Source organism: Fusarium keratoplasticum, chromosome 2 (genome assembly GCF_025433545.1).
Source record: "Fusarium keratoplasticum isolate Fu6.1 chromosome 2, whole genome shotgun sequence".
In the NCBI taxonomy this organism is placed as follows: domain Eukaryota; kingdom Fungi; phylum Ascomycota; class Sordariomycetes; order Hypocreales; family Nectriaceae; genus Fusarium; species Fusarium keratoplasticum.
In genome coordinates this window covers 2516548-2544466 of record NC_070530.1, presented here as the reverse complement: position 1 = coordinate 2544466, position 27919 = coordinate 2516548, and the positions used below count along the sequence as shown (strand labels likewise).

Genomic DNA, 27919 nt, shown 5'->3' with positions numbered 1-27919 from the left:
AGGGTCTCGTGCTTAAACTCGAGTTTGAGAGTCGGTGATGATGAGAAAGGTGGTAAAGCGGTTGATGTCGTGGATGAAAGTTTGAGTGCAGATGATGAAGAGGTCGTTATCAGGGCAGAATGGAAGATGGCGAGTGGCTTGGTGTTGAATGCGTCATGGGACCGAGGCTCCACCCTGATGGCAACCACTGGCCAAAGGCGGCTGGGGCTGGGAAGAACTCTTGATGCCTCACCGCCTTGCAGCATGCAGAAGGAAACCCCGGGCCGTATCCGGAGGGCACCAAATAGGCTCCGTGCCTTGCCGTGGGAGTGCAAGCGTCTAGAACCTGCACGACAGAGCCGGGGAGAGTGACCTGCAATGACGCTGGAATTGTTTGTCCGTTACGACAGAGAAATGCCGTCTCCTGGAGCCATCATGTCTGTTGTTACCTCAGCCATGCAGTCTTGGTTGTCTCGCGCTTGGCGCGATGTGGCTGTTGCAGTCGCAGTGGCTGACATCCATATCCATCTTGATGCGGCGCGGCCTCTCCGTTTGCGCTTCTTATTGATTAACGCCCAGGGCAATCTCGATTATCGATTATCTGAGGCCAACCACCTGCTGCATCCTCGCTCAGCCCCAGGCAAGAGCGGAGCATTGACGCCGAAGTTAAGGCACCCGCTGAGTCAAATCTTTGGGCCTCAGGCACAAGGGGTCCGCTTGATGCACGGACCATGCCATTTCTCTGCTATATAACCGCAGCCTTCTCCCGACCCTTACTTGGTTTCCTTTCCTCTTCATACTTACCTTATTCCGATTAACCCCGCTCATGAATGGGGGGAATCAGCGTGGAGGGCCTGCATTGCACAGCGCGGAGTCGCTCCATGCTCCATTGTCCTTCGGGGCCATGGGGGGTGTAATTTTTGATTTACCACTTCTTTCATTGTGGACTGCTGCTTGCGGCGGCCATGAAGAGGGACACCTCAGCGTAGCGTCGATGGTACTTTCTCACATGACTGCGACGGAGAGAACCCTGAGAGACGGCCAAATGCTCGGCAATTATTGCTGTTTGGCCAGGATTGCTACCATGTCATTTTAGGCAATCGTCTGGAAATGCAAATGAGGCCACCCATGAAGTTGAGACGCGTCCGCTTCCAGGATGTATCTCGCGAATGGGAGCGAGTCATGCTGGAATGAGTGTGAACGACGTGCGATTGGGTAATACGGCGGCGCGGCCCAGGACCTGATGGGATTTGTTTCGAAGAAGCCGCTTCATGCATTTCGCATGCTGGTCTTTTGCTATCAGAATGCGATGCCAGCAGGGATTCTCGAGTAATGAATGCCCGCTTGTATAATAGCCCGAGTTGGTCGCACTGTACGCGTTGAATGCGTGATAACACGGCTTTGAGCTTCCAGCATCTCCCCCGCTTCCAGTGCCCACCCACCATCCAGCGCTGAGGGTCCGTGGTGTGAAGCTAAGGTTTCGCGAGCACAGAGATCCAGGGTTGCTGAGTCTCTTTCCATGAAGAAGGCATGAAGATGGAGTGGTCACGGGGATGAAGCATGTTGCGCGTATCCTTCACGGGTAAGCAGAAAGGCTGCGACCCGGAGCCTGAGGAGGACAAGCACGGCAAAGCGCAGGAAGATGACTGCGACATGGATTGCTGAGGGAGCTCTATGTGCCATGGCATGCAGATTAGTTACATGTGGTGCGTAGCAGCACCCTGCCAAGGCCAGAGCAGCTTGGTTAGTGCGAATACGGGACGTGGTAGCATGGCAATGCAAACACAATGGAACACGAACAAAGAGATGCGTGAAAAATGGCGTTTGGTATTCGGAAGAAATACAGGGCGTGGCGCCCCGGCTCATGATCACCCGAGCGTGAATGTGAATGTGATTGTGGATGTACCGGAGACTTGCCAAATTCACCTTCCGTTGGGAAACTTCAACTTCAATTCCTCCATGACAGCCTCCAACAGCCCGCAACCTACCCTTTACTTTGCCGTCGCAATGACGCGACCCCCATCACGTACCACACCCGACACGGCTTCGCAGCACCCTCCCTGCTGAAACCATCATGGAATCTCCTCACTGGCTCCAAGGCACGGTGCCATTTGCGCAAGCTCAGCTGATTGGATACTTCCGCCATGCGCCAGAGACACGAAGCTTGTTCCCTGCCAGCCAAGCCAATGAGAGTCGGTTACGGGTGCCGTCCTGCGGTGGTCGCGCGCACAGTACGAAGGCTCGAGGCAATAGGGAAAAACAAACCGGACCTCTATTGACACGCTAGACTCGTTCGAGACGGGCTGCCTCGGCCGCTTCGCGTTGGCTAAAGTGGCTCACCAGTTTCACCACACACGGCTTGTTTTTGTGGTTTTTGTGGCGGGTGCCAATTTCCAGTGGCCCCCGCTCACCTCATCATCTCCACCGCCCAGCCGCCAACCAGATGCCACGAGCAGCCAGCAGAATCAGTCTCAGCCGCTGGCTGGGGTCTTCGCCTCTTTGGCTGGCACTGGCTGGCAGACGGCGTCCTCACCCTACGTGCCTGATTCCCTGCAAAAGTGGTCGTCGTCATTTTGCCTGCTTGAAAATCTGGTGAAGTCCCCTCCCGACTCCTTCGCTTCCCGTTCATACCGAAATGCTCGACTCCTAGTGTCCGCCCATCAGAGAAACAAGACTCGCAAGTCTCGAAAGACATCCATGGTGTCTTTGTTTGGACCTGACATCGCTCACCCGCCCGCCCTGGTTCTTTTCTTTTCTGCCTTTCGAGTCTCGACGACCTCTCATCCTCGCGCCCCTGGCGGGCTTGCTCACGCCAGCGAGCCCAAGGGTTTCCCGCTCGTGTCTCTCGCCATCCGCAATTTCAGAGTCTCCTCCCCCCCGATCTCCCCTCACTTGAGTTTCCTCCCCTCCCCCCTCCCAGCCCTGTGCTCAGCTGCAGCGGCCGCGTTCATGTCATCCATATCAGTGCCTCAGGCCGAGAAAGCGCCCTGCGTGCTGCACTAAGATTTCTCCCTATCCACCGCCAGTCAAGGTTTGGTTTAGCGCCAGATTTCTCTTTTTGTCCTTGTCTCGTCTCTTCTTCCATGTCTCTCTGTCCTGTCTCTTCTTGGGGGGGACCACTGTCCCCGTCCCTCTTACTTCCCCTTTGGACTGCCGCCCAACCCAGCAGAAGCCCAGCAGAACACGCCAGAGACAGACCCAGTGGTCCATTGGTACCCTCTGAAGCTGAGCGCTGCGCAAGGTGAGTGGGAGTCCCCGGTGGGCGAGAAGGGCGAGTGAGGTGCCGTTGATGAGGGTACCTTCCATGGGTACGTACCTTTTTTTTGCTCCTCCGTCTGCCTCAGCCAACTGGAAACCCCCAGCAGGCGGGCAGGTCCCAGGTCGGTACCGCAGTACCGCACTCGTCTTGAAGCAAGCACCCGGCCTTGTCGCTCCTCCCCATCTTCTTCCTCCATCACCCATCCTTCTTCGTGCAGTCCACGATCTTCAATCCTCCCTCTCGTTACTGTCTCGTCTGCTCCAAGCGCTCCCCGTGTATGGATTGTGTTTGAGTAGTCTCAACTTCTTTTCCTCCTTTTTTTTTTTTCTCTTAACGAAAGCCTAATCCACGTCGTCTCGCACTCGACACCTCGACCCTCCTCGCCTTCAACCCGGCCTTGACGGATCACAACGAGTTTTGCGAAAACACAAACCGACCGATCGTGTCCCCAACACGCCCTCGACTCGTGTCTACCGCCCATATTCCTACTCTGGGCACCCGACTGATCACGACTATCGCCTTTCTTTCTCCCGTCGTCGCGGCGCTCGCCCTCCACCCTTGACGCTGACGCCTCGACGAGTCTCTCGAGTCCACGCTTCGACGCCTGCGATTACCTTCCCCGAGATCTCTCACCCTCCTTCTCCTGCCGCATGAGACTGCCGGCGACTATTCTTTGCGACTCTTCCCTGCGGTGTCCCCGGCGCGCGTTCTGAACGGCGTCGTCATGCCCCAAAGACCGCGACGGTAAACACCCTACGCATCCTCCCCGACGCCCACTGCCCTGTGAGCTTCACCACAGATTATGACCGACAAGACGGCGGCGCTGTCCACGCAGTCCGCGGCTCCTAGTCAGACTTCGCCTCCTGCACAGCCAGGCGCGACGCCCAAGAGCGACGTCGCCCGAAAGGTCGAGACGGCGGAGGAAGAGCCATACACGATCAAGTGTATTTGCAACTTCACTGACGATGATGGAAACACAATCTACTGCGAGACGTGTGACACGTGGCAACACATCGACTGCTTCTACCCTAACAATAGAGAGGAGGCGATCCGTGAGGACTTTGACCACTCCTGTGCAGAATGCAAACCTCGTCCTCTCGATCGCCAAAAAGCTATTGAGCGCACAACCCGTCTCAAGAACGGGGCCCCCGAAGACCAGCCTGCGGACAAGAAGACGAAGCGGCCCCCCTCCAAGGGCCACAAGAAGCGGGCCAAACCCAACGACTTGCAAATAAACGGCCATGCTGGACCACAAGAAAATGGAAAGCATGGCCATTCCGCAGACCATCCTCCTCCTCCGAAAAAGGCAAAATCTTCCCATCGATCCTCTCAATCCGTCAGCTCCCAGGCTCCTAAACGAAGCCCCTCCTACGGGAACGCGCGATCAAATCCTGCTCATCCTCCCAGCCCTGCAACCACCCCACCCGACCTTCCCGAAGATTTTCAGATCCACCACTATTCACAAGGATTCTACGACTTGTACAATGCAAGGGATGTCCCAGACTCCCACAATAATGCGTTTGCCAGTCTGGCCATCCCCACAGCTCTGTCCCGTTGGCTCCGCGAGCCCGACACCATGAGAAATGAGGTTGGCAGGCGTCATTCCGAGGTGTTCCAAAAGACACCGGCAAACCTGGAAGCCAAAAAGCCCAAACTCGACGTCAGGGATGCCACGCGAACACTCGATGATGGCAAATCTCTGCGGTGGAGGTTTCTCAACTCTGCTACACCCATCGATAAGGACGTACCCCTCGTCGAGTTGAATGGAGCGATTGGCTTCCAAAAAGACTACTGTGCCGACCCAGCAAATCTCTGGGCCGACCTCTCCTCTCCTCTTCCCTTTGTTTTCTTCCATCCTGTTCTCCCCCTATATATCGACACAAGACAGGAGGGGTCACTCGCTCGCTATGTCCGCCGAAGCTGCAAACCTAACTCACAGCTCGACACCTACCTTTCCGACGAGAGCGAATACCATTTCTGGATTGTAAGTGATAGGTACATTTCGGCTGGCGAGCAGATCACTCTCCCCTGGGACTTCCGACTGGAAAAGAGTGTTGATGCTCGCTGGCTTCATCTTCTTGGTCTCAGCGACGACGAATCACCCAGCAACGGCGAAACTCCAGTGGACGAAACCGAGTACATGGCAATATCGAATTGGATCGACCGTATACTGTCCGAGTATGGTGGTTGTGCCTGCGATCTGGACAACAACTGTGCCTTTGCACGATTCCATCGACAGTATCTCTTTGGACAAACCCAAGCGCGTCCTGCAAAGAAGAAGCAACGGAAATCCAAGGCGCAAGCCATCTCACCAACCAGCACAGGACCGGCTCCCAACAGCCGGGCCACGAGTGAAGGTCAGGTTGACGATGGGGCAGATCACGATAACAGGTCTCAATCGGGCTCCTCGCGTAGCAAGCCTCCAAGCCGCGATCGAACTCCCCTTCGACAAGGTTCTTTGGATAAGCCTAACATCCTAACCGAGCAGACGGACCGGGATAAGCGAAAGCTTGCTGCAGTCGAGTCCACATTCCGTCGTTTGGAACAGGAACAGCAACAACCAGCAAGGAAGAAGAAGCGCGTCTCCGACGGTACCGCATCGAACTCGTCAAAATCAAAAGCCCGCCATGGTTCAACGGCATCACACAAGACCTATGTCGATTCTGGGACATGCAGGAGCAAGTCTTGCTCGCCCGCAAGTTCTCATTCTCCTCGAACCACCCACAAGGCCTCGGTTACGACCCAAGCATCTTCCATCAGCCGTTCCCGTCAGTCATCTGCCACGCTAAGAGCGGTGTACTGCGACGCTGCTGTGCAAACCGATCCGGTCGAGGGCGAGTGGTACAGCGAGCCCAACCGATCTCCCCGGCCAAAGAAGCGCATCATTTCGCTCTCTAAGCGGTTGCTGAACAATCGCCAAAGAGCACGAAGTGATGAAGAAGAGCGCCGCAGACTATCCCTAACTACGCAAACGTCGAATGGGACCGCAATGGAAGTCGACTCGCCTATAATGGAGCATACTCCTGTGATTAAGCGATCAGAATCCGAACTGCCGTCACCCCGTTCACAGGCTGGAGACTTGCCCATGCCTGATGCTTCTTCAGCAAACACAACACCTGTTCTCGGATCTGCCGCGAGCGACACGTCGACAAAGACAAAAACTCCCGATCTTCGTGTCCAGCTGCCTCCAGTACCTGCTTTTGATAGCACCGGTCTTGGGATCCAGCATGCGACAACTCCACAGTCCGCTGGGTTGGTTCAGTCTCCTCTTATGGGCACCCTGCCAAGTCCGTTCGCCCCTCCAGCGGTCAACGGCATTGCAGCTCATCCCAGCCCTATCAAGAAGAAACTCAGTCTGAGCGACTACACCAAGAGCCGGATGAACAAGGCAGGAAAAACTGCCGGGGGCAATACGCTCCACAAGCCTTCCATTTCGAGTCCGGAAGACACAAAAGTCGACATCATTCTCGAGTCCCCCTCGGCCGAGAAGACTGCGGAGAACCTGGCATCTACAGTACCAGCTGTCGCGACCAACGGTTCCCTGTAACATGACGACGCGGTTGTACGCTTAGCATCACTATCGATTTCCAAAATTTTGTTGTTTGCTTTTTTTCTTGGGGATGGCGGATTCAAAAGCCCGGAGTTCTGCTATTCTTATACACTGGCTTGTACGTCGGGTGGCACCTCCGATGGTTGGCGTTTGAAGAGGATCAGGACAATGAATGGATGGGTTCAGGGCGATCCTGCAGAGGACTTGACACCAAGCCTCGACATGGCGCAGGGTCCAGGTGTCTATGTATTGACGGCACGCGATGCGCCCTTTGGGTTGTTTATGTATTGGCGAGAAAACCAGGTGTCTTGGTTGGCGATGGCCAAGTTAGTTATGTTGAAGAGGATGATGGACGATGAGTTCCTCGGATGGAAACGAACGAATGGGTTGGCTGGTTGGTGTTGTAAGAACGAAAGGAAAGGAAAGGACGGCAAGGAATGATGCCTATGCCAAGTCTCGCTTTGGGATTTTCTCTTGTACTTATAGGCGCGACCGGGGTTGGTTTGCATGTTCTATATGCAGTTCGATGTAGTATCCGTATAGTCAGTCAGTCCCGTCGCCTCGCGATGAGGGAAACAATGAATTCTTAGTCGGGGTGGATGAGTACGCATCCGCCTCGAAATCTTTCAACTTTATATTTGATGGATAATATTCAATGTTGTATTCATTTCGTCACGCTATCTATTTAGGCAGGGTATCATTATTGACGAGAGTTGAGTCTTCAAACTGTCAAGTTTGAGCACTCTTGTATAGGTACGTACCAGATCTTTACTGGGGGCATTCCCGGATGCCCTTTTTCCTAGTAGTGCACAGTCCCCCAGTTGTCTTCCTTAAATACCAACAGAGCAAGACGGTGCCTCACGAACAAGCCAAATAGGCCAACCACAAGCTGCAGCATGGTCACCTCAAAGGCGAGGCGATCTTCGCGCAGGGGCCCGCGCCAGACGAGCCACAGGTTGAGGATGGTAAAGTTGCTCGTCTCGACAAACTGACCCTTCTCGTCGGTTGTGACCTTGAGGAGTCGGAGCTTGGCCAGCAGGTGGAGGACTTGAGCGATGAGGGGGTGGGGTTGGCGCTCAGGAGACCATGGGGTGACGGAGGGCTCGAGAAGACCGGTTCGTGCATTAAAGCGAGGGAGTCGGTGGCGTGGACAAGGGATAAGACCGAAAATTTGTGGGCACGAGTAGAGAAAGTTGAACAGCTGCGGGATGAGGAGGAGGCCGAGAGTCTTTGAAAAGTGGCCGAGAATGCCGACAACTGCGAAAACCATGCCCGAGAAGTAGCAGTAGGTATCGCCAACAAAGACCTTGGCGGGGTACCAGTTGTGGCAGAGCAGAGCGCAAGAGACGCCGATCCAGGGGAGGAGGAAGTAGAGCGAGAAGAGATGCGAGTCGGTGGCGGGGTGAGGGTAGGGCGTGAAGAGGTAGAGACAATCGTTGAAGACGAGGAGCAGGGCAACGACGACGCACTGGGAAACCTCGATGCCGTTGATGCCAGCCAACATGTTGATGCTCTGGGGGCAGAACATGGCGACGCAGGCCATGTAGACGTAGTAGAAGGGACCGAGATCGAAGAGCTCTCCTAGGTAGGGCTGGAGCTGGACGGGGAGGACGATCGAGGTGACGTCAAAGTCGACAAAGTAGACAACGAGCAGGGGGATGGAAGCCAGACCAGGAATCCACCACTTGTGCCGCCATCGAATGTCAAAGAGGTCGTCGCCAACTCCGAGGAGAGCGATGGTCTGGAGGGAGATGATGGCGCTCAGGTAGGAGGCAAGCTGGAGGGGAAATCGATATCAGTATTGGCTATTAGATTGTGTCCATCATGAGAAGCCTACCTTGTTGTGGGGGAAGCGGTGCAGGAAGCGCCCCTGGTTGACTTGCTCCAGCTCGACGACGACATCGCGATTTCCACCACCACTCGTCGCAGCCACAATGTCCTTGTAGAAGGGGAAAGGGATGAAGACCATGACGGTGATGAGATAGACAGCAGCGCATACAGCGCCCATGCACTCTGGGATGTCGGGACGGTGCAGCTTGCTCATGTCGCGACCACGGAAGCCGGCGCGCATAAAGGTCGGCCCCAACCAGCGTATCATGGCATAGCAGATAGAGAAGGCGAGCAGGGAGAGCGAGAGCGAAGCGATGAGGGGTTCGCCATCGCCGTGGAATGTGTTTGCGAGGACGGCGAGGGATGCGCCGGAGAGGGCGAGGAGGGACAGGGTCTCGGGTCGCGAGAGCGAAGTCGTCGAGGCGGCGGCCATGATGGAAGCGACGGTCGGCTTGAAAGGTATGATGGAATGGTGGGGGTGTAGTTCCAAGTTAATTCGAGTGGCGCGCGGGGAACGAGTGAGGGCGCATCCTGGTCGCGAGAAGGAGACGAATCGATTGACGGTGTTAAAGAGCGTGGGCGATGAATAGGTGGTTTACAGTAGAGACAATGGATGCTGCGATTTGTTGCAGCCGATGGAAGTACAAAATACGAGGTTCAAGTTTTGGTGACACGTTGAGCTTCCATCCTTGGTAGGGTAGGTACCTGGGGACGGGATGTGGAGGCGTGTCGCGGAAGCACGTGCCGCCGGGGGAGGAGACATTATCAAACTCCACATTGATTCAACAGCAAATCATTAACTGCGCTTTTCTAGGAAACAGTCCAATTTGTACATTTCAATGCGGATCCGTTGTAGTTGATTTCTCACTGTGGGACGCTGCGAGACCCAATCTCACCTGCAGCATGTTCGTCAGCACTTCATGCCACCCCCGGCCCCCAAGAGTCCGGTTTGAAAACACCGCCATGCCCCATGATGGTCTTTAATACCGACTCGACTCGGATCTTAGGAACTGCGGGTATGTACCTAGAGCCTGGTCTGGCTTTATTGGCTGGTTGAAGCGGCGGGAGCTAACGTCTTGAACCAATAGAAGGTCTTTGGGGATCCGTAGGTTCCTAACGAACGAGGAGAGTCGATACGACACCCAAAGCAGCATCTCCGATACTTGTGCATGAGCTGCTTTTGCGTACTTCAGTGGAACTTCAGCGTCGCTGTTGAGTCACCCCCCGAGCAAGGGTTCCCACATCGCTCTCTTTCAACGATGTACATCCGTCTAGTTCCCGGCTTCTCAACCATTGTCAACTCCTCTTCTGCCGGCGCAACTAGAAACCATTGTCGATCCGATCCCCTTTCACTCGCTCATCATGCGCCTTGCCATCGACAGACTCGTGGGGCCGGCCTACTCCTCCTCGGCTCCGATCCCCGAGGGCTTGGCCATGGCATCTCCACTCCGCCGGATATAGGGGTGGGGTTAGATGGTGACCCTGTCTGATTTGATTTGAAATACAGATAGATGCCCTCTTGATGCAATATTTTGTCTCGATATCCTCCAAATTGCCTACCTCACTTTGCACTATTCTGGTTGTCTTGTTTGTATTCTCACCACCATCTGTCTTGTAGTCCTCGGCCAAAGATTACAACTTCAACTTCAGTCCGGCTTCAGTCGGCTTATGGGTCTCGTCAGGAACATTATTGAGTTGAAGTTCTCAGTACAATGAGCTCTGGCAGCGAAAAGGGAGAGGCCTCTGGGTTTATTCGAGAGAAAAACACTGCCGCGGTAGAAGACAAGGAGGCCACTCTCTCACCTCCATCGGTAATCTCAGACAAAGATGATGAAATCAACGAGAAGAAAGGGCGGGAGTCACCCGAAGACTTTGACATTGAGGCCCAAGATGTGAGTATTGACTGTTTACAGAGCGATATAGCTCTACTAACATGTTCATAGGACATGATCCAAGTTGAAAGGACTGGAACACGAGCGACAAATGCCAGCCGCAAGACACACCGCAGCATCCTCAGCCGCCTCTCTCTAGCCAAGAGCAAGACGAAAGAGAGACTACCGCCGCCTGTACACCCAGTCATGGACCTAGACAATGGCATCGTCGGCTGGGAGAGCCAGCATGATCCTCAACATCCCCTCAACTTTTCTCAGTCCCGCAAGTGGTTCATCACTGGCCTCCTCTCCGCCATCACCTTCATGACGCCCTTTGCATCTTCCATCTTGGCACCGACAATCTCCTACGTTGCGGATACGTACCACGAGACTGACCTAACTAAGAGTTCCATGCCTGTTAGCATCTTCCTATTAGGTTATGCTGTTGGTCCCCTCTTCCTCTCGCCCTTGTCCGAGATTTACGGCCGACACATCATCATCACCGGCGCGAATGCCTTCTTCTGCGCCTGGCTTATAGGATGTGCCCTTGCCCCATCTCTCGACACCCTCATCTTCTTCCGCTTCATGTGTGGCCTTGGTGGCTCTGCTTCCCAGACCGTTGGAGGTGCTATCGTCGCCGACCTTTTTCCTGTCAGTGAACGAGGCAAGGCCATGACCCTCTGGATGATCGGAACCATGATCGGTCCCTCGACCGCGCCAGTTATCGGCGGCTTCGTCGCTGAAACTATCGGATGGCGTTGGGTCAACTGGATCACCTTTATTCCTGCCACCATTATCGTCATCGCCATCGCCATCCTGAGCTGCGAGACGAACCACCAAGTCCTCATCCGCCGAAAGACGAGGCGTCTTCGAAAGGAGCTCAACCGTCCAGAGCTACGCAGCTGCTACATCGATCCATCCGCCCCTATTCTGACTCGTCGTCGAATCCTCCTCAATGGCCTCACGCGACCCCTCCGCCTACTCTTTAGTTCCCCCATCGTGTTTGGCGTGTCGCTCTACATCGCCTTCTCGTACGGCTGTCTCTACCTCCTCTTCAACACTATCCCCATGGTATTCCAGGGCAGCTACCACTGGTCCATCGGCATAACAGGCATCGTTTACCTCTCCCTGCTCATTGGCTACATGGTCGGGCTCTCCGTCTTCTCAGCCTTGTCTGACAAGACGGTCGTCCGCATGACAAAGGCCAACAACGGCGTCTACGAGCCCGAGATGCGCCTCCCAGACTGCATCTACTTTGCCTTTATCTTCCCCATAACCTTCTTCTGGTACGGCTGGTCCGCCGACAAGGCCGTCCACTGGATCGTCCCCGTAATTGGTCTCGTGCCGTTTGGCATCGGCATCGTGGGGACGTGGATGCCCATCCAGGCGTACCTCATCGACGCCTATGCCCATTATGCCGCCAGTGCTCTCGCCGCATTTTCCGTCATGCGCAGCGTCGTAGCTGCATTCCTGCCCCTCGCCGGACCAGAGATGTTTACATCCCTTGGCGTCGGCTGGGGTAACTCGTTGTTGGGTTTCATCGCCATCGCGTTGATCCCTATCCCTACGATTGTGTACAAGTATGGAGGCAGGATACGGAAGAGGGAGAACTTCAAGTGGTAAAGCATGGCGACGCTGGGGACCCTCAACCATGGTTAGCATCAGGGGTAAATCTATGGCACATAGTATCAAAATTCTGCATATCTAATACAAAAGTCTTTAGCTGGATAATTCGAAATATTCGCGTTCATACAAAAAGATTCTCCACCGTGGGACACAGCCAACTGAAAAAGCGTGTCGTGAATATCTCTAGGATATAAATGCCCGAGAACTCGAGTCCCCAACATCATGTCTGGAATGTCCAGACGCCATGGCAATCTAAGCTTATTAGATTGTCTCAAGCCTTCATCTTCGTCTCAAAGACAGCAACATCGCCAGAACAGGCCCAGGACCAGAGACTGAGATCATTCATCGTTTCAATTGCAATTGCTTTTTGGGTATATCAACCCCTTTCCGTACTATCTAAGCAAAAGCGACCCCGGCGACAGGATCGAAGTGGAGAGATTCATAAACATCGTCGACGCTACCCAAGTTCCCGAACAATATAAATAATCTTCAGTTTAGCCTCCCAAACCAACCAACCATGGATCCCGGATATAAAAACCGACAAAGCGCCTTTTGGGTGTTTTTTGTTGCTCAGATGTCCTACCCAGAAATCAAAATAAAGAGAGAGAAAAACGAAATCCAAAAACTCCAGCTTCTTCTTTATCCGTGGTGTATGCCGGGTATCGCTTCATAAAAAATATACAATCGCCCTCCCCTTATATCTCCTTTACAAAGCCCACCTCGACGAGACTGTCGGGGTCAATGTCTAGGTTGGCCAGCTTGGTTCTCGAATTCTCCCTGATCCACAAGAATGCTTCAAGCGCCACGCGTCGGCAAATGTTCTTGAGTGTTCGTTTCTCTCGTTTCTGCACTCGCATCGTTTGCTTGCCCATGAGATATACCGTTTGGGCCTCCTCCGCGGACCGAAGGGCATCCAGCTCGTCTCGTACATCCGGAGGCAAGTCACTTTCATCTGGTGGGAACGGGCCCCTCGTGATGAACGTCATAAGCTCATTCACGATGATACGGGCCAGGTTTGGTGTAAGAATGTCGTCCATGTAACCATGTCGCAGCACAATCTGATAGCAGGAGGGGATCTTGGTCGTGACCCGGGAAATGACGAATCGCTGGTCGTAGGGCACTGTGGGTTGAGACAGGGGCCGCATGTGGAAGAAGACAATAACTTGCGGCCGAGTCTGGAATTTTCGGATGAATTGTGTAAACACTTTTGGGATGTGATCGCCGCTGCCGCCAACCTTGTCGAAGAAGATGCCGAGACCTGGGGCCGGCGTGATGCTTCCGCCTCCAAACTCGGGCGCAAGTCGAAGACGGACCGAACGGATCGAACTATCTCCCGCCTCTCTAGCAATCGAGTTGTTGCGAGAGGTGCTGCGGGACGAAAGCAGAAAGTCGGCCGGATCTACCACGTCCTTGATTTCCGCCTCCCATTGTTGCTCCTTACCCCATCGCCAGAGTATGAAGACGGTTGAAAGGATGAAGGATAGCACGATGGCGAACCAACCACCATCCGGTACCTTGTTCATTGCAGCGCTGAGGTAGATACTGTCCAGGAGAATGAAGACTAGGAATCCAAACAGCACAACCATGGTCGGCACTCGCCAAACGATGAGGGCCACCAGAGACACTAGGCAAGTCGTGATAAACGTGACGAGAATGACGCAGGCACCGTAGGCATGGCCTAGACTCGTTGTCTATTCCAAAGTAGGTCAGAGAATGGTCGAATTAGAGTGGTAAGGACCAACTTACGTTATTGTAGACAGCCGTGACCACAACAGTGCCGATCATCAGCAGCCAGTTCGCAAAGGGCATATAAATCTGGTCGTGGAACTGACGGCTGGTGTGAACTGTCTTGATATGTGGGAAGTAGCTCAGCCTCATAAGCTGCGAGATGAGTTGGAATGAACTGGTAATCAAGGCCTGGCTCGCGACAATGGCTGCAAGAATGGCAATGATCAGGCTGAAATAGAAGCTGCCCTCGGGCACCGTACGGAAGAAAGGGTTCGTGAAGGCCGTCTCATCCTTGTCGTGGGCAATGAAGGCAGCTTGGCCACAGTATGTGATAAGCAGGCAAGGGTAGGCCAGGACCAGCCAGGAGAGCTGAATGGCCCTTTTCCCAAAGGCACCCAGGTCTGCAAAGAGAGATTCGACACCTGTGAATGCCAACAGCAAACCGCCCAGGGACTTCCAGCCGTTCGAGTCGTTTCGGATCAAATATGTAAAGGCGTAGTGTGGGCTAAAGGCCTTGAGCACGGTGTGATCGTATCGGACGAGGTTAACAATGCCGACGGCAAAGTTGAAGAAGAGCCAGACCATGACCACTGGCGCGAAGGTCGTACCAATCTTGGATGTACCGAGTGGTTGGAGTAGGAAGAGGAAGACGAGTATCGCGCAGCTAATTCCCACGATGGCAGACCTTCCCAGATCGGGCCTCACAACCTGAATGCCCTGGATGGCACCCAGTACGGACTGGGCGGGTGTCAAGACGCTATCGGCCATGACCATGGCGACTCCCAGGATGCCGACAGTCTTGAGGACCGCCTTCGCGGCTCGACTCCTTTCGAGGAAGTCTCGTACTATCCTCCCGGCTGGCGGCAATTCGGCGCCAGTTTCGCGATCCAGGCGCACCACAATCCTCTCGGGGCCGCTGGGGTCGGTTCGGACAATGTTGGCATAGCGGGCGAGCAACGAGTAGACGGCAAAGGTGCCTCCCTGGCCGTCATCATCGGCTGACAGCACAATGAAGCAGTACTTGACAGTCACGATGAGGGTGAGCGACCAGATGATTATTGACAGGGCGCCCACGAGGTCTTTCCATGATGGTTGTTCGGTAAAGGTCGAGCTGAAGACGTAGAGAGGGCTGGTGCCAATGTCACCATAGACGACACCGGTGCTCTGGAGAGCGAGCCATAGCAAAACGCGGCCCTTGTAGGTCTTTTTACACAATCACAAGTCAGAACAAAACGGCACTCGATGATACAACAAGCAAGCAACACATTGATTGCCGGCATGGAGGTTGGGCCGACGATGCGGGACCTACCTGCTTATTCTCACGACACAGATCCTCATGTTCGATTCGCTGGGCTTTCTCCTGGTCATGCAGGTCGCGGGCTTCGGGGTCTGTGGGGGCGGCGTCTTCGCTTTCTTCGGTGGCCGCGTTGACCCAGGCTTCTATCCTCTGGTTACGAGCATTGTATGAGATCATTTCGATCCTTGGTCGCGATGGGTCACTCGGTGACGCTGGAGATCCAGAGGACAAGGGGCCAAAACCTGGGGCCCGGGGTTATATACTCTGGCCATGCTGGGACTGGGATGGCGTAGAATGACGAGCCTAAGCCGTCCAAGCGATGACCGGGCTCATCGGCCGGACGCCATCTTGCTGGTGAACTTGGCTTCTGGGCGATCCACTCTGGCAACAGCCACAAGTCTGGCAAACGGCGCCTATCTTGGCCGCCAAGAAGTCACAGGCGTCGCCTGTTGCGGTGCTGATAGGCCGTCGCGTACTCGCCTAGACCTAATTTCTCGGACATCTCCACCCGGTAGAGCACGCCCGCAGACGTCGATGGATGGCCTGCGTAGAAGCTGCGCTGCAGGCGACTGCAGGCCTCGGGGCTGTGTGCGTATGCAGGCCGGCCAAGTCTCCCCCAATTGCCTCCTCGCTCTCGTCATCGGCAGCACGGCTTTGTGGCCAAGATACGGCCGAGAAAGCTGCCCACAGTTAGTCGAGAATGTCGGAGAGAGGTGCCATCTTGGCAAGCATCTCCTTGTCCTCAAAAGTGATGGTCCAATGGCGCGCCGCGACGCCCCAATCACCTGCCCCAAGACCTCAAGGTCTCGAGTCCTCCCTCCAATCTAGCCCTCGAGAAGTGCGGGGATAGTCGATTTTGCCCCGTGGAAGAGCCAAGGGCTTGACCCAAGACGGTCACGTCCGCAGACAAAAAGCCGAGCCGCTAAAAGCTGGGTTCGTTCTTGGTGTCTCTTGGCCGTTTCTTGGCTGCTTCTCTGTCCTCGCCGTAGGGGTCCTTTCGGTCGTCCGAGACCACACACGAGGGCTACCGAGATTTCCCGCATGCGACCATGGCCGTTCGAGCCAGCCTCTGGCTTTTGTGGCGGGCGGAGCCTTCGGTGAAAGGGCAAGGAATCCTGTCAGTCTGTATCCACGAGCCCTCCATCCGAGTCTCACCAGAGACCCACGTGATTGCTTGAGAGGTCTTGGAGTCTTACGGTGATAGTGTGATTGTGATTCTTTCTGCCGGGCCAAGCATGTTGCAATCCGACGTATGCCCCAGTCAGTGCACAAAGCGTTGAGAATACAAGGTCTCCATAACAAAAACTGGAAGAACTTGGGTGGTCTGAGGTGCTCTTTCCTTCCGAGGCCGGCTGCATTAGAATTGGAGAAGGAAGTTGCGACCACATGCCTCCATCATCCATAACATCACGCCCCCTCCCTCAGGTTTCACGGTTGCAGAACCCACAGCAGAAGAAAGGCTGACGACGGAGAAAAGAGAAATCATCTCGGGGTATCAAGCAGCTTACTCGCATGGATCTAATTGTGGAGGTTTGAAAGTATATCCCCACTACATCAGTTGAGCATTTGTAATAGTGGTGTTGGTCATGATCATGCTGATTGATACTGGGTACTTGTGCGTGATGTCAAATTCTGAGAAAGAGTTTCCAGACTCTCAAACCACAAATGAGGCTGCATGGATGAAGCCATGTATAAGCCTCACGTTCGATTATTTGGACTTACGCCGTATTGGTGCCGATTTCCAAGAAACAGCCGCGTTGCCGCATAACTTGGCGATAATCTTCCAGCGCCATTCCGGCTTTATGCTGGGAATACAGCACTTAGCAAATCCCAACCAATAAATGGCACCTGTGTTCCAGAACGCTGGTCATCGTTGGTTCGTGCATCTCAATGCAGGGCGGAAGATTCCTAGTTTGACCTACTATCTTGGCGTCTATATCGTAAGAGTCTTTGCAACTTGTAGTATTATGCCAACCCCAAGACTCCACATCAACCATGTTGAATATACCACCAGACCTCAAACCAAATCCCAGGTTACAAGGTACTCCCACTGCATTGCGTATCTGCCGATCTTGGCACGGAACTCATCACCCGTGACACCCCTTGGGTCATGATCGCCGAATTTTGTCAGGACAAGCAGCCTAACCGACTTGCCCCGAGGACCCAGGTCCTTCGCATTGACATCGATCCAATACCAATAGCCGTCAGTCTGCAGTGGCACCATTTCGTCGCGGGTTCCCTCGCCGCGGGGGAGGCTGAGGATCACTAGGCGTTCCTTGCCGCCGTTCATCTTGGATGACCAGTGTTCGCAGGCTTTGGAGAACTGAAACCGCACGATTTCGCCGCTGTCAACAGAGAGATGAAGCTGTTTCGGTTCCACGCTATACTCGGCAATTCCTTCATCTGCAGTTGTCCCGCACATCGTATGGGGTTCCCCATCGATGCCGCCGGTGTAGTACGCGTCCCAACCCACAACCTGGCCGTCGGAGCGGAATTGATAGCGTGACTCGGCTGGGAAATGTCTTCTGCCAAAATCCTCGTTGGAACTTACGAACTGCACAGGCGAAAACTTAGCCGTGTAGTTTTGCCCGCACACATGACCGGCACCCCAGCAAGCGTCCAAAAGCTTCCAGTCCCCGCCATCGATACGGACTGCGTTCCAGGCATGCCCGTCTGGCTTGGCCGGCGGAGGACGCTCACCCTTCTTGAGTGGTGTGTATCCGAATCCCTTTCCATGGCCAGTAACAACGACGCATTCGAGCCCAGCTCTGTTTGCGATCGCCTTGTATGTCTCTGCGTACCCTGCGCAGACGGCTTTTCCAGTGAAGATAGTGTCCTCGGCAGTCATGTGTCTGACATTATTGCCGAAAAATGCGGCCGTGTCGTAGTCAACGTTATGATGGAACCAGGTGAATATGGCTCGCGCCTTGTCTGTATAAGACGGGAATGGGTCACAGAGCACCTTTGCCAAATACCCAGTAGGGTCGGTTCTCGGCAACGAACCCCTAGGATATTGCGCTGCCACTGTATCGGGGCCACTCCAATCTCGACAAATGAGGCAACCATATACCGGCGCTACTGGAGTAGCAGCTCGGACCGTGAATGCCTCGATCTGGGCCGCTGAGGGGCGCGATGAGGTAGGGATTGGCGGAGGCTCATCCTCTGAGCGTGGACGGCTGGGTATACGAGGTCGCACGGTTGGTATCGGGGGTTCTTGGGAGTCATCTTCATGTGACGGCTTCCGTCCGGACGAGAATCCAATAATAATGGGCGTTTTGGTGTTTGTTTTGGTGTTTGCAGTTGTCCTAGGAGGCAGTTTCTTGGGCTGGGCTGTCTCCTGAGGCTCGGGAACGGCACTCGCCTGTGGCTTGGCTGGGCGCGAAGGGAGTCTTGGTGGAAGGCTTGGCCGTGGCGGCAGTGCAGGCTCGGCACTCTTGGGAGGCCGAAGTGAAGGTATAGACCGCTTGGTCTTTACTGCCTTGGCGGCAGCTGCAGCCTCCTCTCGTTCCCTTCGAGTTGGCGGTAACTTTGGGAGGCTTGCTGGATCATAAGCTGGAGGTAGCTTGTGCCCAGGCGTGCCTTCAGAACCTTGGCTTGTGATTGACGAAGGGGGCCGCCCTGCAGACAGTGTAGATAATGTGGAATGCTGAGATAGCTCTGAAGAGCCAGAGCCACGCCTGACCATCAACCCAGGAGGTTGTGTCGATGCGCGCCGCGGTGGCAAGGTCGGCGCTGGCTGCATCGACGATGTGCGACTTGGGAGCGGAGGTGGGCCCCCAGGACGACGATGTTGGGCCTCATCATGTGGAGATTCTGCTATAGTTTGCTCTACAGCAGGAGTCGAAACGATCCTCTTGGGCCTCGGAGGAATCAATGGATTGCTTTTAACGGGGGCATCAGCTGTTGTTGAAATGACTGGCACCGTCTGGCTCCTGGCCTCAGCCGCAGGACGGCCGGGAGGGGGTGGAGGGGGAGGCCGCTTGCGAAAGGGCTCAGGACTCGGGGCGCCAGTGAAACTCTGCTGCTTCTTGAGAGCGGCAATTCTCTCAGCCAGACTGTTGAACTGGGGCTCCTCGGTCTCGGCCATGATGCTGGCAGGTAAAAGGGGCCTCAAATGTGCGGTTTTGTTCAAGAGGTGCCTTGTATGGTCTGCGAAAACCGGAAGGTGGAGGTGCGGCTGGAGTGTGGCGACAAGCAAGAGTGAAACAGCTTGGAGACGCGACGGCCACGTCAGTTGCCAGCGAAGAAGACGAATGCGAGGTTGTGACTCGAAGTCTAGCGAAAGGATAGGTAACGACAGCGAGGGAGATGTTGAAGGTGACTCAGGGAAGAAGGGCCTCCATGGTGGGATGAATTGGAAGATATGGAAAGTCTCGAAGGATTTGGGGTCTGCCCAGGCCCCAGGCGACCACTGTCCTGTCCATGCTTGAGCGCTGATTGAAGGGGTCGGACACAGCCCTGTAGGTGGGACCTGGAGCCGCAGTTTCGAGGGCGGGGAGGGGAAGATCCTTCTCCAGCTCGAGTTTCATCATATTCTAGAGCCAACCGATCTTACAATCTTGGCTGCTAAAATTACGCTGATGATCACACCATGACAGGCATATTGTCTCTTTCTTGTCTATTCTTTGGCTTGTTTATCGAGCTAGTCCGAGGATTTCGTCAAGACGCTTCCTTGTAACACCAACACAGCCTGTGGCAACTTATCGCCCAGCATCAGATTCTATATCTGTGCCCAGGCTGGACTACATTAGCCCATGAGTTGTCCAGGTTAAAGGAGAGTGTTGGCTGCGCGAGAATTGGCCAACCCGACTGCAATCCTTGATCCAGAGATAATTTCAGTTTCAAAGTTGAGTCACACGGTATTCGTCGTCCCAACGGCATGTGGAGGGTCCCATCTCCCGATGCATCTGTGCATCCCGTACCCTGGAGACGGCTCTGCAAGGGGAACGAAAGCCTGAGAAACTCGACATCGCTTAGGTACACAATGTAGTATTTGGTCCATTTACGGGGTAGCAAATTATCGTCACTTGCAGGTATTATGGGTTCTAAAAATGCCTAGACCTCAAACACAGCCCCCAATAAATACGGGCAACAGCCTCTCTGAACGTTCGATCGACAATCGATTCGGGTCAATGTGCCGTAACCCGCACGGGGCACCGGGGCGCGGGGCCAGACAGTTACGCTAAATAAGTACAACGCGTAGATTTTGGGGGCAGCTGGAAATGGGAATTATTAGTTAGACGACTAATGCATCATGTACATTGCCGAACCGACGGGCTTTAGCCTCGCAGTTGTCCCTGTGATTCAGGGCGGGCTGCGGGTTCGTCCCATGGCGATATCTGGATGAGAATACTACCTTCTTTCATCCTACCAACACAGTCCAAGCAACAAAGGGGCTGCAGAGTAACGTGCCCAAAGCACTCGCACAAAAACCAGAGTACACACACTTTATGGGTCAAGCTTTGATGCACAGAAAAATTTGCCAACTTTTTGTGTTCACCGGCGTCTTGGTCCAACTACATGGTTGCCTCTCCGCAAATGCTAGTGCCGGTGACCCGGATGGTTGTAAATGTTTAAACATCCATTACCGTTCTGAGATCAGATGGGATGTCTCATTGCCAACAGCCCAGGATCCCGACAGGCAGGGCTGCAAGTCAAGTATGGCCACGTGTCGATGAGATCGCCCGGAGTCTGTGGGAGAATTCAGCAGCGGCAGATTCATTGTCAGGCAGACCGGACGCCTCACTGTCGGCTTCACCGTATTCTTGACTCTGATTTCAAGAACAGCACTGAGTATCTCCACTAACCAACAAAGATACCTGGCTAGCGGGTGAGTGAATGACTGACTGGCTGACTCCAAAATACACTTGTCAACGCACTTTGCGTTGAAACAACAGGGATCCCTGCAGACAAGGCGATTTGACTTTCATGTCGGACATTTACAGCAGTCTCATTCTGTTTTCTCTCTGTCGCACAATGCCGGAGAGCGAGAAACGCCAAGACCATCGGTGGTACACGCCTAATATCATCTATTTTCGGTTCGTGCCGTCGGGAGAGCAAGCCGCAGGTTTGCTTGTAGTGTAGGTGCCTACCTGTTGAAAGGCAACCCGGATAGTCGATAGGACTTGTCTGTGAAGATAGATATCTGAGCAACCAGTCTAGAAAACCTCTGACCCATAAACCGTCCAGCCTTTGTCAATCTATTGACTCCTTTAACCGCCGTGGTAATAAAGTAGCACCATATCCCGACCTGTCAGGCCCCGACTGGGAATCGTTGATCCGCCCCGCCCACCGTCCGCATCCACACCCACATCCACATCAACCAGCATCCACATCTTAGTCCTCCGCCGGTAGGTCCAACCAACAAAGACCCCGGAACCTGAGACCCGCGACAGAGCGACTTGCGACTTGCTTCTCCTCAACCCGTCCCATATTCAACACACAGCCAGCAACGACAGCGCCTACGGTACCTACATATAACCTTTTGGAATCGCCACATCGGCTCCCTCTTTTTGGTATTAGCCTATAACTTTTTGTGACTCTCGTTACTGGCGACCATCTTTCGACTTCATCAATATCAGGCGCATCCGCATCGCATCCCCAAGTCGCATCGCGAGACGAGCCATCCATCGCTTCATCCACCATCCGCTCCGGCTTCGAGACGACAACTTCATCCTCTCACCCGCGCCTCCTACTGCGTATTGTTTCTCCGAATACAAACACCTCTCGACAACCATTGTCGTCGGTCCAGCCAGCCTAGTTGCCACGCTGCCCCCGCTCATACATCATGGTTGCGGAGGCTGCCGGCGACGAGGCTGCCACCCCGCCCAGGACCGCGCTCACGTTTCTGGATCTCCCGGCCGAGACTCAACAGGAGATTTTGTCCCATGTGCGCAGTCCTAGATGTATATCCATCCTGCATGATGCATTTACTAATGCCCTCATAGTGTTCCCAGTCAGATCTGATATGTTGCGCGCTCGTCTCCCGGCACTTCCACGACCTCGCCTCTGCTCAGCTCTACCGCAGCTTCAACATTCTCTTCCCAGACGACGATGATGTCAGATTCGAGTCACCCATCGACGGCCTCGCAGGTGGCCTTGACACCTTCACCACGAGCGAGTACAACTATGCCAAGCATCTCAGGGAACTGTCCATGGATACGGTGAGCACTGGCATTAAGGCTGAACATGCTTATAAGCCCTATCTATACAGTGCTAGTTGCGGCAAGTTTCTGAACACTCTTCTCTACCTGACCCTGAAGAAGGCCAAGTCGCTCGAGACCTTCAGGTATGTGTCTAGGCATTGCTCCATTCTCCTTGACTCCTCAGCGACTGACTCCTCTTAGGTGGAACATCCGAGTCGAACTCAGTAGACCTGTCTATCGAGAACTGCACAAGATCAGGACATTGACCAAATTCCACATTCGCATGCAGGCTGGAGAGACCTATTACATGACGCCGCCCCCTCTTCCACTGGTCATTGACGACCCTCCACCAGTGGCTGCTCATTACTATGACATCCCTCCGCCTCCGCCCCCACCTGTCTTCTCAGCTCCTCTCACTGGCGTGAACTCGGGACCGGTTTTGAGCGCTTCGCCGCCATCCATGCTGCCCCTGTCGAAGCAGTTTTCCAAGTCAAAGGCTGGAAAACGTGGGTCAGAGGCTCAAGAGCCCCCAACACTTTCAGGATTCAAGCGACTAAAAAGCCTCTCCGTCCTTGATATAGACAGTCTCGAGTCGGTAACTGAGCTGAAAGCATGTGTCAGAAACTCAGCCTCGACCCTGACTGAGTTGCACCTGTCCCTCTCCGAGTCCATGGCGTTGCAGGCGAGGCGACCGCCGCCCGATTCTGATCCGGATGATTCCGATGTCGACGACGAGTTCCAGGTTGTCCCCGCTTCTCAAAGCACCAATTTCGATGCAACTGGCCCTGCAAAGACATTCCGTTCTCAAGAGGAGCGCAAGCTTCAAGAAGCCATCCTAGGAAAGATCTTTGATGTTGAATCATCAATCACCAAGAAACCGGCATTGCATCACAGCCCCCGGGATGTGGCGTGTAGCCAGCCAGAAGGCCAGGAGACGGACAACAATGGCAATTCGGTCGACCCTCGTGATGAATTTGTGTCGTCTATCAAGAGTGTGTCCTCAAGGTTGATGTCACATGTCAACGGCTCGCGTGACTTCACCTCTGCGCAGCAGGATATTTTGGATATGATCGAAAAGGCTGCAAGAAAGTATGCAGACTCTTGCGAACAGCCATCTCAACAGCCCGATGGACCATCTGATAGCAGCTCAGCGGCGCCCAAGGATGGAGAAGAGCAACCAGCCAAGAAAGATGCCAGTTCGGACTCAGAGGCCAAGACTTCGGTAACCTTGCCTGATCGATCCAAAAACAAGGGCCCTAGTGGCGATTTGTCGCCCGACGATATCGAAATCGAGCATTTGGATATGGTGGAAGACATGGATGAGGAGTCCGATGAACAGCAAACCAAGGATTCAGATGACAAGCAACCTGAGCCACAGCCCCAAGAAACGTCGGAGCCGGCTTCTTCCTCAAAGACACCACCGAAGACGCCACCTACGATCTCTAAATCCGGCCTCAGGAAACTGTTCGAAGCACTAGATGATCAGCGATCGGATTATGAGACGTTCCTGTTGAATCTGTCGCACCTTCAGAATGACATTATTTCACTCAATCAGAGGATCACTACACTGCTGGCTGACAGCAATGGGGTGGATATCGAGCAGGTCATGGAAGCAGAGGGCCGCATGAAGAGACTCAAGCAGTGCGTTTTGGACGTTGAGCGCGAGATAAGGGCAACCGACGCCGAAGTCCATAAAGTCCAGAAAGAACTCAAGGAAAAGCCACTGGCAAACAGTGCTGATCTGCAACAGTCGATGGACGACTATATCCGAGAAACACGCGGAATCGCCCTTGAAACACTGGGAATTCACCTCATCCCGGTCAAAGCCTCTGTCCTGTCGAGGGCCATTGACCTGAGGTGCATCAGGAACTTGACCCTCCTCAACGTGGGAAACCAGAGCCCAATCTGGACGATGCTTTCCAAGGAGAACAAGATTCACCCGCTGGCGTTGCGGAGCGTCTTTACGGACAATGTGTCGACGGCATTCCTCACCTGCATGTCGCAGCTGGATGAGCTTCACGACCTCTTCATGCTGGAACGAAGCCCCAAGTTCAAGCCCGAGAGCTTCGCTCCTCGAACTACTGTAACGATTGATCAGATTCGTCGACTGGTGCTGAAGAAGCACATGCCCACACTCAAGAGGCTCATGATCAAGGACGAGTCCAACAGCTCTGTCTGGGATGCCAACCAGAAGGCAATGATTCTCATCTGCAACCGCGGAGCACAGCTAGAGGAGCTGGCTCTGAGTATGAACATCCACGCGGTGGTAAGTCTAGTGAAATCCTTGAGCGAGCTCGGCTAACATGAATGACAGCATGCCTTTATGCAATACTTTGCTGGGTTGGTCAACCTTCGTGCCATCAATATCCTTCGATTCAGGAACAATGACACTTGTATCTGGGTCATGCGCGAGATTCTCAACTTTATCGTGGACAACCTCTCACACCATCCCGAGTTGAAGCTGGAGTGGATTGCAATGGAAGATGACAGGCTAGACCGAGTGATCAGGCCTTCAGACACTCCTGAAGAGGCGCCCAAGAGGAGAGACAAGGGTAAGGAAAAGCTGTCTATGGGCCTTCACCATAATGACAGTGCTCTCCCCGTGCTGCCGACTTGGGCATCCGACAGTGAAAGCGATGACGATGACGACGACGCGTCAAACTGTGGAAAGCGACTTCGGCTCAAAACAGTTGGGGTGTTGCAGTTTTTCGAAGTTTGGGGGGTCAGGATCTTTGACAAGGAGATTCGGACTGGACGACTGTAAAGTCGCATGTTGGTTGGATATTGGAAAGGAAGCACCTGGAGTCATGGGTGGTTTGTGATGGGAAAATGATGCCTTTGGCTCCTCGGCATCAGCTTTGGAAAGGACTAGGAGGAGCGATTCATGGGACGATTGGATATAGCGAGTTATCACGATTTTGGGTCTCTATGTATGTATGTTACGAAGCGACGCATTTTTAATGGGGCTTGATTTCAAGCGAAATGGAGTTGAGACTTGAGCATATCGTGGGATCTAAAATTATGCCATGTCACGGAGCCGAGATATGATGCTGTTCCTATTGTGAATCGATCCATGTGAAGATGTGTTGAAGAAAATAACCGGTGACTGGATTGCGTTGGTGCCTAGTATTATGCCTGCTGACGGTAACCCACTCGCTTGTAAGTGGTGGTTTAGTGGAAGAGTAAGGGTTAAAGATGTGTAAAAGGGGTGAATGAAAGCGTTAACTTGAGGTTGTTTCCTTTGGAGAAGCCAACAGTCAATTATATCCCTCTTGAAACATTGGATAGATATATTGATTCCATGGAAACTGAGAACCCTGGTTTAAGGTTGTTACTTTGCGGCTGGCCTGGGTCCGGTTGCTGCCTGTTTCCGCAAAAAAGAGTCAGCAACAACGTTGGAAATCTCACTGAATCTGACCGTTGAAGCCTGGGCGAACAGGGACTCGAACCCTGGACCACTCCAATAGTAATGAACAATAGGAGTATTATTCCACTAAACCATCCGCCCGGTTGCATGAATTCGTTGTGAAGGTATTCGCAACTCAGTGTAAGTAGTTGAGCGCCCCCCCACCTTAGGAACCTCCACTACCCTGGATGTTTTACTAGCCCAGCCGCTTATCTGATAAAGAACCCCGCCAGATAAGCGGTTCAACACCACAACAACAGCTTGAGGACAACTTGTAGTGCATTATTGCACAGAGAAAATGGAAGTAAATCACCAATGCACATGGTCCATATATTGCTTCAACAAAGAAAATCATATTCATGCATCAACTACATCTCGTTATACCAAGACACCAGCAGCCAAACCTAATCTGTGCGTAGTCTGGGCGTCACCAGTTTCTCATGAGAAATCCGAGTCTGTGTGAAGGACAACTCCGTAATCATTTCGCCGTAGCCTGAATCTAGGTGTGGTACAGTTTACATCAATCACTCCCCAAAAGGAAAACGCGCCTACATCCGGGCCAAGCAGCAGGTATCTAAACTAGGTGGGAGGGTATTTACAGCCTCGAGATGATGGCCTGGGCGTACTCGTGGGTCTTGGCCTTGCCGCCAAGGTCGCCGGTCAGGGCCTTGCCCTCGGCGAGGGTATCAAAGATGGCGGTCTCGATGCGGGAGGCGTGCTCGGTGAGACCCATGTGTCGCAGCATCATGATGGAGCTGAGGAGGAGGGCGGTGGGGTTGGCCAGGCCCTTGCCGGCAATGTCGGGGGCGGAGCCGTGGACGGCCTCGAAGATGGAGCACTCGTCACCGATGTTGCCCGAGGGGGTGAGGCCCAGACCGCCGATGAGACCGGCGCACATGTCAGAGAGAATGTCACCGTACAGGTTGGGCATGACAAGGACCTTGTCGTTGTAGGGGGTGGGGTCGGTGACCATCTTGAGGCAGCTGTTGTCGAGGAGCTCGGCGTCGAACTCGATGCCGGGGAAGTCCTTGGCGACCTCCTCGGCGACCTTGAGGAAGAGACCGTCCGAGAGCTTCATGATGGTGGCCTTGTGGACGACACGGACCTTCTTGCGGCCAATGGACTCGGCGTGCTGGAAGGCGAATCGGAGGACACGCTCGCTGGCCTCGCGGGTGATGAGCTTGATGCTCTGGACGACACCATCGACGACGACGTGCTCAATGCCAGAGTACTCGCCCTCGGTGTTCTCTCGGATCAGGACGGTGTCGACGTTGTCGTAGGGGGTCTCGTAGCCGGCGACGGAGCGGCATGGTCGCAGGTTGGCAAAGAGGTTGAAGGTTCGGCGGAGGGTCAGGTTGAGGGAGACATGGCCCTTGCCAACGGGGGTCTGGAGCATCATGTTAGAGGACATGGCCATTCATTGTCCGAGGTGCGCCGGATGCGACGGATTTGCGCTCGGGTTAACATACAGCGAGGGGACCCTTGAGGGCAACCTTGTTCTTCTCGATGTTGTCGATGGCGTCCTGGGGGATGGCGGTCTTGCCGTCCTTGATGATGGGGGTGACGTCGACAGGCTCCCAGGCAATGGGGGTCTAGAGGTGGTTGTTGTTAGCACAGGCCTTTTCGTCTTACACGAGGCGAGTTGTCATGACATACCTTGGCGGCGGCAAAGATGTCCTTGACGGACTGGGAGATCTCGGGGCCAATACCGTCACCCTCGATCAAGCTGACAAGAAAGTTGCCCTGCGCATCATGTTAGCAGACTGTCAATTGTGACCGAGGCTGTAGCCAAGCGTTGTGACTGAGCTATTTTATCTCGGCACCATGCTCGGCCCAGCCGAACGCTAGGATCATCCAGATGCTGTGTTATGAGGGAGCGCAAAACGTACATTGGCATCCTTGGTGCCGTTATACTTGGCCACCTTTTCGCCAGCGGTCGAGTAGCATCGGTTCTGTAGAAGCAGTCAGTAAAGGATTGGTGGTGTTGCGCTAAAACTCGTGCAGAGAGTTTGGCGGGTGGTGGTGATCTCATACGTAGACGGCCCACGACACAGCAGCGCGGGGAGCTGCGCGCACGGCGTGCCGCGAGGCAGAGGTCTGGATAGCTCGAATGGCCAGCATTTTGAGGACGAGCGATGCAATTAGACGGGGTGACTACCGCGGGAGAAGCAAGGAGGAGGAGGGGAGAGGCGTGGAGGAGAAGGAAGGGAAAAAAGAGAGGTTTCTTG

The 27919-nt window shown here is 54.1% G+C and overlaps 7 protein-coding genes across 7 annotated transcripts; 3 read left to right on the top strand and 4 right to left on the bottom strand.

Annotated features, from left to right (window-relative positions):
- Positions 1-4040: 4040 nt before the first annotated feature.
- NCS57_00270600 (uncharacterized protein) lies at positions 4041-6785 on the top strand (the record flags this gene model as incomplete). The annotated part of the gene is made up of 1 exon (XM_053052729.1): positions 4041-6785. The coding sequence occupies one exon, from the start codon at positions 4041-4043 to the stop codon at positions 6783-6785; it is 2745 nt and encodes a 914-aa protein (XP_052917975.1).
- An 802-nt stretch (positions 6786-7587) lies between these two features.
- NCS57_00270500 (UDP-N-acetylglucosamine--dolichyl-phosphate N-acetylglucosaminephosphotransferase) lies at positions 7588-9051 on the bottom strand (the record flags this gene model as incomplete). The annotated part of the gene is made up of 2 exons (XM_053052728.1): positions 7588-8565; positions 8626-9051. The coding sequence occupies 2 exons, from the start codon at positions 9049-9051 to the stop codon at positions 7588-7590; spliced, it is 1404 nt and encodes a 467-aa protein (XP_052917974.1).
- Positions 9052-10330: 1279 nt separating this feature from the next.
- Positions 10331-12112, top strand: NCS57_00270400 (MFS domain-containing protein; the record flags this gene model as incomplete). Its single annotated transcript, XM_053052727.1, has 2 exons — positions 10331-10510; positions 10562-12112. 2 exons carry the CDS (start codon positions 10331-10333, stop codon positions 12110-12112), a joined length of 1731 nt encoding a protein of 576 aa, XP_052917973.1.
- A 698-nt stretch (positions 12113-12810) lies between these two features.
- NCS57_00270300 (uncharacterized protein) lies at positions 12811-15347 on the bottom strand (the record flags this gene model as incomplete). Its single annotated transcript, XM_053052726.1, has 3 exons — positions 15153-15347; positions 13862-15046; positions 12811-13806 (listed from the first exon to the last, which is right to left on the bottom strand). Exons 1-3 carry the CDS (start codon positions 15315-15317, stop codon positions 12811-12813), a joined length of 2346 nt encoding a protein of 781 aa, XP_052917972.1. The 5' UTR covers positions 15318-15347.
- A 1810-nt stretch (positions 15348-17157) lies between these two features.
- Positions 17158-19227, bottom strand: NCS57_00270200 (TGc domain-containing protein; the record flags this gene model as incomplete). The annotated part of the gene is made up of 1 exon (XM_053052725.1): positions 17158-19227. The coding sequence occupies one exon, from the start codon at positions 19225-19227 to the stop codon at positions 17158-17160; it is 2070 nt and encodes a 689-aa protein (XP_052917971.1).
- Positions 19228-21927: 2700 nt separating this feature from the next.
- Positions 21928-25049, top strand: NCS57_00270100 (F-box domain-containing protein; the record flags this gene model as incomplete). Its single annotated transcript, XM_053052724.1, has 4 exons — positions 21928-22029; positions 22088-22428; positions 22487-24551; positions 24600-25049. 4 exons carry the CDS (start codon positions 21928-21930, stop codon positions 25047-25049), a joined length of 2958 nt encoding a protein of 985 aa, XP_052917970.1.
- A 1237-nt stretch (positions 25050-26286) lies between these two features.
- Positions 26287-27812, bottom strand: NCS57_00270000 (Isocitrate dehydrogenase [NAD] subunit, mitochondrial; the record flags this gene model as incomplete). Its single annotated transcript, XM_053052723.1, has 5 exons — positions 26287-27078; positions 27161-27283; positions 27348-27434; positions 27581-27643; positions 27726-27812. 5 exons carry the CDS (start codon positions 27810-27812, stop codon positions 26287-26289), a joined length of 1152 nt encoding a protein of 383 aa, XP_052917969.1.
- Between the last annotated feature and the right edge of the window lie 107 nt (positions 27813-27919).